Source organism: Mobula hypostoma, chromosome 6 (assembly GCF_963921235.1).
Source record: "Mobula hypostoma chromosome 6, sMobHyp1.1, whole genome shotgun sequence".
NCBI lineage: Eukaryota > Metazoa > Chordata > Chondrichthyes > Myliobatiformes > Myliobatidae > Mobula > Mobula hypostoma.
The window spans coordinates 93,004,595-93,018,925 of NC_086102.1; the positions used below are offsets into that span (position 1 = coordinate 93,004,595).

Below are 14,331 nucleotides of genomic sequence, written 5' to 3' on the forward strand. Positions count from 1 at the left end.
AACTCAGTCTCAGTTTCACCAAAGATCCACAACAACCAAGCAAAGAGGTGTTGGCATGTGCCGCCCCACAAAATACACCCTGGAGCATGTAGGGATTCAGGACCAATCATGTAATATAGGTGTTCAGATGAAGCAGTAATCTCCAAATACAATTGTAATGCAAGACATTGAAAACACCATGGTAATCAAATGATCCAAAATGCAAAGAGAGCTTAACAATCCCTATGACCCCAAATGAAACACCTAAAGACAAACAAAAGAGAAACAGACCTAGGAGCACTGCATACCCACAAGGTGACACTGAGAAAATACAATCTGCATACTAACTGAGAAAAATCTCTTCTTTTTTTTTGAAAATGACCCTGGTTGTGAGAATCAGGACCTGGCCAGAAGGTGCAACTTCAGCATTTCAGGACTGCTTTAAAAGTATGGACTGGAGCATATTCAGGGAGGTGGCTACCTACGATCTTCACGTCAACATTAATGAATACGCGAGATCGGTGACTGGCTATATATGACGTTACTGTGATTAAAGACAACACTGCCATGGCTGAACGTAGAGGTTCATGCACTGCTTAGGGAATGAGAACACTGCCTTCAGGTTGGGAGCTGGATGTCATGAAGGTCAGGATGTTGACTATGCCATCAGGAAGAAAAAACACGGGTATGCAGAGAAATCCCTGTGACAACAGGAACATGCAGCGCATGTGGCTGGGTGTTCAAACCACAACAGATTACAAGTCCCTGTACATCAATGACAGTGACAGCTCCCACACATCAATGCACAATTTGATGAATTGAACAATGTGACATTGAGAAAAGCCCTCTCTCCTCTCTCTGATGACAACCAAAGTGAGAAAGATCCTAGCCAGAGTAAACCCAACTCCTTTCATGGATGCTGCCTGGCCTGCTGAGTTCCTCCAGCATTTTGTGTGTTACTCGGATTTCTGTGCTGGTCACCTTCTAGTTCGCCTACTGCTCAAACCAGTGCACTGATGATGCCATAGCATTGGCCCTCCTGTTCCGTCTAGAAAACGATGCCCTATACACTAGGATGCTGTTCATTGACTCTGAGTTTAACACAATCACCCCTCAAGAGGCTGGTGGGTAACCTGACCTCATTGGGAATCAACACCTCTCTGTAACTGGATCTTGGACTTCTTAACAGAAGGACCCCAGTCAGTCTGAGTTGGCAGCAACATCTCAAGCTCCATCACACTGAGCACTAGTGCCCACCAGGGCTGTGTTCAGCCCGCTGCAGACTCACAACTGCACTACCCAGATTCAGCTCAAACCGCATCATCATGTTTGCTGATGATTCTATCAGTCAGCATACGGAGAGGAGGCAGAGAGGCTTTTCAAATGGTGTGAGAACAATAACTTGAGTCTCAACACGCACAAGGCAGAAGGGATGATTGCAGATTTCAGGAAGGCATAGGTCGCCCACTTTCCATTGCACATCAATGGTTCTACTGTGGAGAGAGTGATAATCACAAAGTTCCTTGGTGTGCTCATAAAGGAGGATTAAACCTGGACCCACAACACTTCCTCATTAGTCAAGATGGCACAACAGCATCTACACTCACTGAGGAGATTGAAGCATTTCCATTCTAACAACTTTCTACAGGAACACCATTGAAACTGTCCTGTCTGCTGCAGCATTGTGTGGTACGGAGACTGCAAGGCATCAGACCACAGGACCCCACAGCAAAAATAAAAAACAGTGAGCTGATCACTGGGGTCTCCCTCTCCCCTATTTGTGACATTTACTGGGACTGTTGTAGGTGAGGGGCCCAAAGCATTGTTGAGATCCCCACCAAACTATCCCACCATCTCTTTGACCCTCTACCATCAGGAAGGAGGTATAGAAGCATCAGGACTAGGACTGCCAGAATTTGTAACAACTTCTTCCCTCAGTCTGTTAGACAACCAGCACTGAGGTCTTGTCACCAGGTCAGTGTGCTGTTTATTGAATACTGCACTGTTTACTGGATCATGCATTTTCAATTAAATTTTATTAACATTTGTTATATTTTGGTTTATGTGCTGTGTGTTATATGTTTTGTGGGTGCACCATGGTTTAGAGGGGCATTGTTTTGTTTGGTTGTATATGTGTATTCAGGTGACAATAAACTTAAACTTTAATTTAATAGCAACAATAAACTTTATTCATAATAGAAAATATTTACAAAACAGGAAGCAGGACAAATCTTTTATATTCATCATCAATATATTCAGTACAATTAACACACTTTTAAAATCATGATATCATTGCCATTATGTGACCCATCCCACCCCCCCCCGGGGTAATACACCTTTTCAATGTCTGAGGGGTTTCCCTACCTGATTCAGCACCTCTGTGTGCAGTGGTGGGAGGTGCCTAGACTGTAGTCTTTTCCTTCCCCACAGATGCACCAAGCTTCAGTGCATTGCTCAGCATGTAATCCTGCAGCCTGGCATGTGCATGTCCCTTACATATATCTGGGCTGAAGACCTGAGACAAGACAAGGCTGTACACCATAATGAAGTTGGAACTTAACAGTGTCTCTAAACTCCCCTGGTTGAGGATGTTGTGCAGAGTCTGGATAGTTGTCAGAGGTTACAGCAGAACATCGATAGGATGCAGAACTGGGCTGTAAAGTTGCAAATGAACTTCAACCCAGATATGTGTGAAGTGGTTCATTTTGGTAATTCCAATCTGAAGAAAGAATATAATATAAATGGTAAGACTCTTGGCAGTGTGGAGGATCTGAGAGATCTTGGGGTCCGTGTCGTTGGACACTCAAAGCTGCTGTGCAGGTTGACAGTGTTGTTAAGAAGGCGTATGATATGTTGTCATTCATCAACCGTGGGATTGAGTTCAAGAGCCGTGAGGTAATGTTACAGCTATATCAGACCTTGGTCAGACCCCACTTGGAGTACTGTGTTCAGTTCTGTTCACTTCACTACAGGAAGGATATGGATACTATAGAAAGAGTGCAGAGGAGATTTACAAGGATGTTGCCTGGATTGGAGGGCGTACCTTATGAGAACACGTTGATTGAACTTGGCCTTTTCTCCTTGAAGCGATGAAGGATGAGAGGTGACCTTATAGAGGTGTACAAGATGATGAGGGGCATTGATCGTGTGGATAGCCAGAGGCTTTTTCCCAGGGCTGAAATAGCTAACACAAGAGGGTACAGTTTTAAGGTGTTTGGAAGTTGGTACTGAGGGGATGTCAGGCTAAGTGGTGGGCGAGTGGAATGCACTGTCGGAGGCGGTGGTGAAAGTGGGTACGATAGGGTCTTTTAAGAGCCTCTTAGATAGGTACATGGAGCTTAGAAAGATAGAGGGCTATGCGCTAGGGAAATTCTAGGCAGTCTCTAGAGTAGGTTACATGGTCGACACAATAATTTGGGCCGAAGGGCCTGTAATGTGCTGGTTCTATGAAACTGAACAAGATTTATAAGTTAACATATAAAGTAACAACCGTAGTTTCACCAAGTCTTAACCTATTCCCAATGGGTTTTAAGAGTGGCAAACGCCACAATCAGCTTCAGAGTAAACCTCATTTATCTGCATTTCAGATAAACTCAACCCTTAACCCCATCAAAGTATATTGATGCGATAATGGTCTAACATTTAACAGAATGATCTTTCTGGACAGATCAATTCATGAATTTGCAAGAAGCAGGATAAATATGGTTTAATCAGATTGTCATTGGTGAAATCAAAAATATAGGAAACTTCTAAGATCAGCTGTGCACATGGGAATAGAACGCCACCCCTGGTGTAAAACTGGAACCCTCCCTCCGCCCGTCAGGCAACCTTCACCGTAATCCACAGAAATAAATCTTTTATGCCCATTAGTGTACACACACACACTTCCAAACTGCCACCATTTGGACATCTCTGTCAACGATACTACCCCGTTCCCGGGCAACCGCGAATCTCGGCCCAGCTGACTCATCCACGATCCCAGAAAGCACCGCTGCCCGAAGAACTCCGGCTCGAGTCGTGTCCTTCGTTGCTGGGCAACGGCTTAAACATGGAGACCGCGGGTGAGTGAGAGAAACGAGGCGAACGCTCGGGAGAGGGACAGACAGAGGGTCACGGAGCGAGCGTCTCGGAGGGAGGAAGGGGGAAGCTGTGGTGAGATTCTGGGGGTAGGAGGAGGAGGAAGGTGATGGGGTAAGTGCAGAAAGGGAGATGGAGAGAGGTTATGGTACTGGGGCTTTTCTCAGGCATAGGGGTTTCCCTCCTACATCCCAAAGGTGTGTCTGTTCATAGATTAATTGGTTACTGTAAATTGCTTCTAACCTGTAAATTATTTTGAATCCATTACTTTAAGTCCATTATTACTTTAAATAAAAAGAAATTCAGAAATTGAATACTGTGGTAAAAGACCTAGTTCTAACTTTAATGGTGTACATTTTGTTTTCCAATGTGATGTGGAAGATCCAGAACAGAGTCCTTCGTTAGCAGGAGGGGTGGGGTGGTGTTGGTAAACTGGAGCCTGCAGACACAGCACCCTGGCCTGGTGCCTTGGCCTCTTCCTGTTCCTGGGAGCAACTCAGGTGTCCGCACACAGCCCCGACTGGGAATGTACCTCCCAACAGCTGCAGGGCCTCAGGAGCATCCCCTGGCAGCAACAGAAACCAGCCAAAGCTCCATTTCTACTGCCAAATATGTCCCAGCCCTCATCAGAGGAGGAACAGCTGAAGTGATTGCTGACTGCAAATTGGTGTCTTTAATCTTCAGCAGACATCAAGAAGAATTGGATCATAGTGAGAAAGACCGTAGCAGAGCAACTCTTCCCATTTTAAATTGTAAATATATGTACTTAAACATCCTTAAACTTATTGTCTGTTAACTCCCATATCCAGCCCTTTCAAGCTATTCACAATTTCATTGGTATTGTTTTGAAATTGTCTGCATTTTGTTATGACTGGCATGGAAGCATTGTGGCATTCAGAACAACACTGCCACGGGTTAATAAGGCTACCACTCACATGGATTCACTCTGAACTTCAAAAAGATTTGGCCTTCACTGGAGGAGTTCTGAGAACTGTCAGGAGCAGTCAGCACATCCATCTTCAAATGCAGTCAACCTTGCCATGACTGAGAGAGTGAGCTTGTTATGCCAATCATGTTCTGGAGTGGCAGGCAAGTCGTACACTCAGCTGGTAGCTGAGCTCCATTTATTCCTCTGCTCCTTTCTCATTGTCTCACAGGGTCAAAGGACCTCATCTGTGGCAAAGGATTTTTTTTATCTTACTGTTATACAGACCATCTGTTTTCCCTGTTCATTTGCATGAGAGGCACAAGTTTTGATGGCCAAGTGAGGAAATAGTGACTCATCAGCAGAATTGAACCAATCATCGAGTCTGAATCCGAGGAAGAACTGATGGGTCTTTGGGAAGAATGAAATGCACTAGCGTAAGATTTGTGTAAAAGTAGGTGTTTAATGGACTTTGATGTGTGTTGTTTAATGGACAGTGCTCACTCATTGGGCTGAAGGGCCAGTTTCTGTCTTGCTTTTGTTTACGATTCTTTGAGTCTACTTAGGCACAGAGTTCTTCAATTTTGATATTCAAAACTGTATTTTGGGGCCAATAATCACGCAGTAGTTGAGGTGGACGCAGGGTTAGAGCTATGTGAAGTTTTATTGGAAACCACATCTTTCAGAGTTTTAAGAATTCACACTCACTTCAGATAATCAAGATTTCCAAAAGTGGAAATCTGCTCTTCAATGTTTTCCATCGCCCAGAACTGGTGACTAAGTGATCTTATCATCCACATTTTAAAGTAATTTTGCTCATCAGTGTCTGTTATCCGAGCAAAGCAGAACAAAAATCATTACCGAATCTAATACTGTTGTAGTTATGGGAACATTAAAATGTACGAAATGTGGGTTCATTGTTAGTGGTATACCCTAATATTGATTCTGGTGCAAAGTTATTAATCTAAGTTGTTAACATTGTTTTTTTTCACAAGTCATGCCTCAGTGTTTTCAGAAGTTTGTTTTTGCAAAATACAGTGAAAGTGGAATCAAATTGGGTGAATTACATGGTGTTTTATAATGGATTGTTAAAGTGCATTAAAGAATTCTTTCTTTTTGTTTATCACAATAACAAGAGGGAAAAGAGCAGGAGCCGTCTTCGCAGGTCCCTGATTCTGATGCTCCTGCTGATGACCAGAAAGATGAAAATAGTGAATATAATGTGCCAGAGAATGAAACTGCTTCAGCTGAAGAGGAAGGTGAAATCTCATAACTATTTCATTAGTATCATCAAATTTTGTGCCACGTTTTATTCTGGGGGCTTGTAAAATTTTATTACATTGACAATTTTATATCAGTGTAATAAATGTAATCAATGTAATTTTATATCAATTTAATGAATGTAATCAAAGTAATTTTATATGATTTTACTGTTTCCTTTCTACATTCATGTGATGTGCCGTTACTGACTAGAGTGGTATTGGCACTTGTCCTGAGCCATGACTCATTTTGTCTGGCAGCTGAGCGTTTGGCTTTTCCAGACTTAGAACTCAGTTAATAAATTGGTTTAGTTGGTCCACTCAGGGATCAAACTCTTTCTGTCAGTCAGTGTCTCAACTGTGTCTAAGGGGAAATTCTTTTCAATTATTTCACATACCATTTGAAGGTGACCATATTTCAGATACCATTTGAAGATGACGATCAGAAGAGTGGCAGAAGTTAACAAATAACATGTAAAGGATGTTTTGACATTTGTTTACTGACTTGAGTTCTGTAGGTTCTGATGACGGACATTGTTTCAGCTGCTTAGGATTCTTCTTTAGCTCTTCAACATCTTCCTAATGCCTCAGATGAAGGGATTTCATTGGCAAATCCGTTAGTACCAATGTAATTGAAGGCAAATAAAATTAAGAGGAAATGATTTATGAAGTTGCTGTTCATGTTGATTGGGTGGTGAAGAAGGCGTATGGTGTGTTAGCCTCATTACTAGAGGATTGCGTTCGAGGGCTGGAAGGTAATGTTGCAGCTATATAAACCTCAGGTTGGACCATTCTTTGGAGCAATGGAAGATGAGAGGCAACTTGATAGAGGGTAATAATATTTTGAGAGGTATGGATATAGTGGACAGCCAGCACCTTTTCCCCAGGCAGCAGTGACCATTACTAGAGGACATCCATATGAGGTGAGTGGACAGAAGTTTAGGGAAGAAATTGTTTTTTTACACAGGTGGATGTCTGTGGAATTCTCTGCCACAGGAAACTGTTGAGGCCAGTTCATTGGCTATATTTAAGAGGGAGTTCGATATGGCCCTTTTGGCTACGGGGGTCAGGGGGTATGGAGGGAAGGCTGGGGTGGGGTTCTGAGTTGGATGATCAGCCATGATCATAATAAATGGCGGTGCAGGCTCGAAGGGCCGAATGGCCTACTCCTGCACCTATTTTCTATGTTTCTATGATACGTACTACCTGGGGTGAATATAGCTGCTAGTACAATAGAGACATTTAAAAGATTCTTAGATAGGCACATGGATGTAAGAGAAATGAAGAGTTATGGGTTGTTTACGAGGGAAGGGTTAGATTGATAGTGGCATAGGTTTATATAGGGTGGCGTGGTGGAGATTTGTCTCTACCGAAGTAGGTGTAAGGTGTTCCCTCCCTCCACTAACCTGCAGGTTGCCCTTGGGTAAGGTGCATCACTTGCTTATTCCCCCCCCCCCCAATCAGGGTCAGGTGAAGCCATGGGAATGGGTGGGGGATGGTCGTCCTGGTTATGCGACCACTGATGCCAGGCCGCCAGTCTCTGAGGAGTATTGATAATAGCTGGGGTCACCTGTCTTGTAAAGACACTATGGAGGAGAAGACAACGGCATACCACTTCTGTAGAAAAATTTGCCAAGGACAATCATGGTCAACCATGACAGAGCACATGATAATGATGATGGTTGGTTTATTTTGGTTTGCTTAACATTGTGGATTGAAGGGCAGTACTGTGCTGTGTTCTATAACATGAGTGCTTGGAGGGAGAATAAAATTAGAAAAGCCTGAAATGTACGGCAGTATCATCTTTATCCAGGAATGTTTGAACAGAAGGCTAGAGAATGGCCAATTATTGTTCTGTGAGATTGCGACTGGTCAGTATTGTGACTCTATTTAAACACTTCTGCTTCGTGTCCTTTACCTGAAATGAGCACCTTAATCTACTTACTGTCAATGAGCAGTTTATCTGATGACATTGATTTAGAAATGATATGCTTCATTAAAGGTGGTGGAACATGAAAATTGATGTTTAAGTGGTGGTGTTGTTGGCTAGTTGCTTAAATTGAATGATATGTAAAATGAGTGAAGCAAAATCTACCTCCACTCTATTTTATGGCTGAGGTGGATTATTAGTCTATACACATCAGATGTTAGCAGCAGGAGAATAGGAGACAGTGGGGTAAGAAATTTGTTTGTGCTGAATAAATAATGTGAGGAAAATTTGTGCCAATTTGTTCTAGTGCCATTTACACAACAAATTTGCATCATTTTCACAGCATCTGTCTTCAGTCCGCATAATTATAACATTCTTCTGTGTTGTGTGACAGCAGTGCAAGATAATTTGCTATTGTAAAGGTTGGGAGGAAGAGAGGAGCATGGCTTGTAGGTTTGGACCCTAGCATTCTCATTTAAACTGCAGGGGATTGGGCTTGTCCTTAACGGCATGCCAGGAAGGGTCTCTCCTTGTCATCAACTACCTTCTTGTTGTCTTATTTGTTTTTCCTTCCGCAATGTAATGTGCAGACTTTGCACTGAGAGACATCACTGCAACTGTTGAAAGGTATACTTGCTAATTTTATGTAACCTTTTAATTTCAAAGTACAAGCGCTCTCGGTTTCCCCAGATTACGAATTCCTGATTTACGTACATAGGAATGAATATGTAGGAGGCCATCTCAATGAATTGCCAGCTGCTGTGATCTGCAGGCATTTTCTGCCAGGTGGAACTTGGTTTGCGGTCACATTTCTTGTGACTTTGGATTCCAAACGGTTTGCAGGAATGGAAGCCTGCCCCTCCACTGAGCACCTGTACACCACCCGACAAGATACGAGGTGGTCAGTCTTAGCCCAGAGTTGTGTCGCTTGGTGTTTTGTTCAGTTCCATACTTGGAGTCCCTTCTTGTCTGTTGAAGCTGAACACACTTTCCAATCTTCTAATACATGATGATGATCTTTCCCCTCTGACTACTACAGCACCAGAGAAGAAGATTCTCCCAATACTCTGTCCCAGACAATGAAATTTCAGTTTCAGGACCATTATGGTCACAGACTGTGGTCGTAATTTCTTTACCAGCATTTCCAGCAGTTCCATAGAAGTAAGGAGTCTTGGATACAAGACAGTTTTTGCATCTGTTGTGGCTGCCAAAATAGGATGGGCATCTCAGGCTGCTTACAGATGACTGAACTGTGCAAGATTTCTGTGTACCTGCTTTTGGGACCATGAGGACTTTTTAATGATAGTTATACGCAACTCTTGCACTTTCAAAGGGTAATGGACTTTCTTATTAGTAAACAGTTTCCACACCATAGATGTATCTCGCATTTTCCAGACTTGGGGAAAGCCATAATTGGGTCAAAGTGAAACACTATTTGCTTCACTTTGTTCTTGGGGAATGAACAAAGTTACAAATACATCAGTTGTAAACACAAGAGATTCTGCAGATGCTGGAAAGCCAGAGCAACACACACACAATGCTGGAGAAACCCAGAAGGTCAGGAGCCTCTATGGAAATGAATAAACAGCTGAGTGTTGCAAACCATGAGACGTGGCACAAATCAGTCAAATATGGAAAGGTGCAGAGAAGCACTGATGACTGGATTTTGTCTCAGCCAGTCTGTGGTCAAGCACTCTCCTCCCATCTGTGGTAGATCTCAGTAACGTCTTGAACCTCCTTCATGTATTATATTTTGGACATGCACCTGAGCTTCTTCAGTAGTAGGTCCCCTAGCCTGAAATTTCTTCCCTTTTGGCTTTTTGTTTGGTAAAGAGATCATATCTATAATCCTTTTTAACATTGATGGTCATACTGAGGATCAATTGGGACCCCTACAAAAGTGCCCACTTTTCTTCACCTTAGTGGCAGGATGGAGATACGTCGCTAACAAAGGAGGAGTAAGGTATTCCTTCCCTCCGCCAACCTGAAGGGCACCCTTGGGCAGGTTGTAGCACCTGCTTAGCCCACTGATCAGGGTCATGGGAGCAGGTAGTAGATGGTCGTATGAGCAGCCGGTCATATCAAAATACTGTTGTGCGACAACTGACACCAGTCAGATAATCTCTGAAGAATATTGATAATGGCTGGGGGGAGGGGTCTCCCGTCTTGTAAAGACATTGCCCAGGAAAAGCCAATGGCAAACTACTTATGTAGAAAAATTTACCAAGAACAATCATGGTCGTGGAAAGACCATAATAGCCCACGTCATACTCACAGCACATAACGAATGAAGTAACCAGCAGAAATCTCTGTAATTCTTATAACTGAGACTGATCATCTTGTGATGTTACAGGTAGTACACAGGCCCTCCAAGGCAGGGTTCCATTCGTATGAACTGTTCATTGCTCAAACAGTTCACAAATTTCTTACAATTTGCCCAACAAGATCACTTCTATTGCATCTTTCAACAAACCTGAAATGACATGAACATTAGACAATCGTCAACATTGGCTCTGAATTTTGGATGCATGTACAAATTGTGTCCTGAATGCCACTATGTAAAGGTTGCCCACAAATGGGGAAGTAAATATATACAGTGGATTCTGTTTAATTGAGACACATCGGGACCAGTACATTTTGGCCCAATTAAGCACCTGCTCTAATTAGTCAAAGTTTCTTGAAAATAGTTAGAAAAGTATATAAAAGACCATTTAATTGAATAACAAATTATGTATTTAAATAAAATACAAGTGCATGCAAATGATGCTAGTTAAAAACTGTTTACTCTAAGCTGTGACTAACAGCCACGCAAGTGCATGTGACTGACATCAGTTAGAAACTGTTCGGCAACGGTCTCCTGCCCCATTTAAGCTGCAAATGTCCCTAATAAATGAAGGAATTTCAGGTATTTCTCGATTAGTTTTTGTTCTTTAAGAGTTATCCCAAATAAGCAGCTGCCCTGATTAACCGATGGCCCAATTAGCCGGATCCACTGTATATAAGCACCATATTGTCTTCTGTCCAGTGCTTTTAGCCCTTTGGAACTTGTACTTTTAGTCTGGCAGGTAGCTTGGCTGTATTTCAACTGTATTAATGTGCATTATTTGTAGGCAAATCAAATGGTTGTGTTGTTAATTACAGAACAACCTGCAGGGAAGCAGGATAGAAAAGAAACCAAGAAGACAGGAGAAAGAATACTCCTAGATGACTTTTTCTATGACTATGAGGAATTATGCTCAAAGCCGTTCATTTCACCTAAAACATCAATACCAAACAATCTGCTTACTTTTCTGTATCCTTTATAAAACAGTAGAAATGATTTACACTGGGTTCCAACCAAATGCATGAATTTCATTTGTAGCATGTAAAATGGATATCAGTATCAGTTATTATCACTGTACAATAAATTTGTTATTAAATCAATGTTGGCGCCTGGCCAAGTGGCTAAGGCATTGGTCTAGTGATCTGAAGGTCGCTAGTTCAAGCCTCAGCTGAGGCAGCGTGTTGTGTCCTTGAGCAAGGCACTTAACCACACATTGCTCTGCGACGACACCGGTGCCAAGCTGTATTGGCCCTAGTATGCTTCCCTTGGACAACATCGGTGGCGTGGAGAGGGGAGACTTGCAGCATGGGCAACTGCCGGTCTTCCATACAGCCTTGCCCAGGCCTGTGCCCTGGAAACCTTCCAAGGCGCAAATCCATCGTCTCACGAGACTAACGGTTGCCTATATATAAAATCAATGTACAGTAAATGTCATTTCTGAATAAATTGCAGTATAGTGTAAACTTAATTTTTATTAAGATCAATTAAATCTTTTGAAGTTTGTTTGTGATCTCCCCCCAACTTGATCATTGTCTTGCTTAACCATATTTGATACCAGTCATTCTTTTGGCTATGACAGTACTCGGCAAGTGAACTTACAACTCATTGGTGGGGAAACCATCATGTTTGTGGCTGGCAATCTGGTGATCTTCATGAATATTAAGACCAAGGATCAAAAATATATCCGAAGCACTAGTGGAGGAGGCATTGGCATTCTGATGGTAATACTTTCTCATTTCCCCCAGTGTCATAATACAATAATGAGAGCAACATACTTTATTTACATAGCAATGAGCAATTGGCTGCCTTTGAAGCCACCAAAATAGTTAGTATTTAATTTGTATAATTGCAGATTAAAGTACTTTGAAATTTTGCTTTTGAATATGGAATCCAGGTTGACTTTTCTGGTGTAGACTTTATGGAGTGCTGTACCATCCGAGGAATGATTTTTACTGGGGTGATATGTTAAACTGTTTCACTGTTTACCTTTGTGCTACTATTTTAAGGAGGACCAGTGGGATCTGTCCTGTACATTGGCCAAAACTTAAGTGTCAATTAGGTATCAAACACACAGAGAAAGATGATTAACCACTAATTTATCTCATTATAAAACCATTTCTTGGATTTTGATTTTCTTAAGTTTACTGCTACTTTTCTCCATGTCATGTCAGTGCTTGCACTCTCAAGATAGTTCATGGTTGAATTGGTGAATTGATTTATTATTGTCACACATACCAAGGTGTAGTGAAAAACTTTGTCTTGAATGTTGTCCATATAAATAATTTTCTTACAACAGTGTATTGAGGTAGTACAAGGGAAAACAATTATAAAATGTTACAGCTACTGAGAAAGTGCAGTGCAGGCAGACAGTAATGCGCAAGGCTGCAATGAGATATGTTATCGGGCATTTTGGATACTCTGAGGACATGCAACTTCAATTTTCCTCTTGGGACAGTTACGCAGTGGGCACATAAGTGATAAATTAATCTGAATCCTAATTATATCAAAAAAGATGGGGAGGAGAAGATGGCGGTGTGACGCAGCGCGCATGGCCGCTCCGAAATGATATCGTTTTTGTTAAGTAGGTACCGTGCACAATCCTGATTTGATGGAGACAGACGTGAGAAACATGGAGGAACATCTGGAGAAACTTCTGAAATGCCTGCTTCGCTGCCATTGCTACTGTGTGATCGAGAATCTCTGGAGGGGAAGGCCCCAAATCCTCAGCTTTGCCTATTGCCTGTTGCCAGGGCTGGGGTCGAAGCCCTCGGCAGAGACGGTGCTCGGTGTCAGAGTACTGGTCGGAGGGTTGAAGTTTTCGGACGGACTCAAGAGTCGGCTGTGGTCGGGTGCTTCCAGGATGCTGCATCAGCAAGTTTGCGGCGCTGGAAGTTCATGGCAGGAACAGAGTTTCTCTTCCTTCTACCGTCTGCGTGAGATGATGGGACTTTCGAGAGACTTTGAGACTTTTTTTTGCCGTGCCCATGGTCTGTTCTTTATCAAATTACGGTATTGCTTTGCACTGTTGTAACTATATGTTATAATTATGTGGTTTTTGTCAGTTTTTTTATTCTGGTTTGTCTTGTGTTTCTGTGATATCATTCTGGAGGAACATTGTATCTTTTCTTAATGCATGCATTATTAAATGACAATAAAAGAGGTCTGCATGTCCTCATAATCTAATCTAATCTGTCTGACGTTTAGAGTTCCTAAATTGTTAATTGCAAAGTGATTCAAAATTTTAGTAGATGGTTAAAGTATTAAGGTAAAGCAATTGAACTGTTACACATGGAAGCTGAAAGTTTAGACTGTATAGGGCAGGGGTCCCCAACCTTTTTTGCACCGCGGACCGGTTTAATATTGACAATATTCTTACGGGCCGGCCAACGGTGTTCAAGTAGGGTTAAACTCACCTCAACATGTCTTTTACAGTTAGGGTTGCCAACTTTCTCACTCCCAATTAATAGACAAAAGTAGCAGTCAAATCCCGGGACACTTTACCCCAGGAAAGACTACCATGACCATGAAGCCGTGCGCGGGCACCTGTGTGCGCATGCGTGGCGTGTGCGTGCACGTATGTGCCGAATTTTTCCCCACAAGTCGGTTTTGCACACAGGAGTACATTCAGCCAGAGACTCATTCCACCGAGATGCAACACTGAGCGTCATAGGAAGTCATTCCTGCCTGTGGCCATCAAACTTTACAAATCCTCCCTTGGAGGGTCAGACACCCTGAGCCAATAGGCTGGTCCTGGACTTATTTCCTGGCATAATTTACATATTACTATTTAATTATTTATGGTTTTATGTTGATATATTTATACTCTATTCTTGGTTGG

General features: G+C 42.4%; 1 protein-coding gene across 1 annotated transcript in view; it reads left to right on the forward strand.

Annotated features, from left to right (window-relative positions):
* The first annotated feature begins 3,989 nt into the window (after positions 1–3,989).
* LOC134348205 (cilia- and flagella-associated protein 44) overlaps positions 3,990–14,331 on the forward strand; it is a 235,486-nt gene continuing 225,144 nt past the window's right edge. Inside the window, exons 1-4 of the mRNA XM_063051223.1 lie at positions 3,990–4,040; positions 6,118–6,240; positions 11,312–11,462; positions 12,052–12,214. Of these exons, the coding sequence (XP_062907293.1) occupies positions 4,028–4,040; positions 6,118–6,240; positions 11,312–11,462; positions 12,052–12,214 (450 nt within the window). The 5' untranslated portion in view covers positions 3,990–4,027. The remainder of the gene's footprint in view (positions 4,041–6,117; positions 6,241–11,311; positions 11,463–12,051; positions 12,215–14,331) is intronic.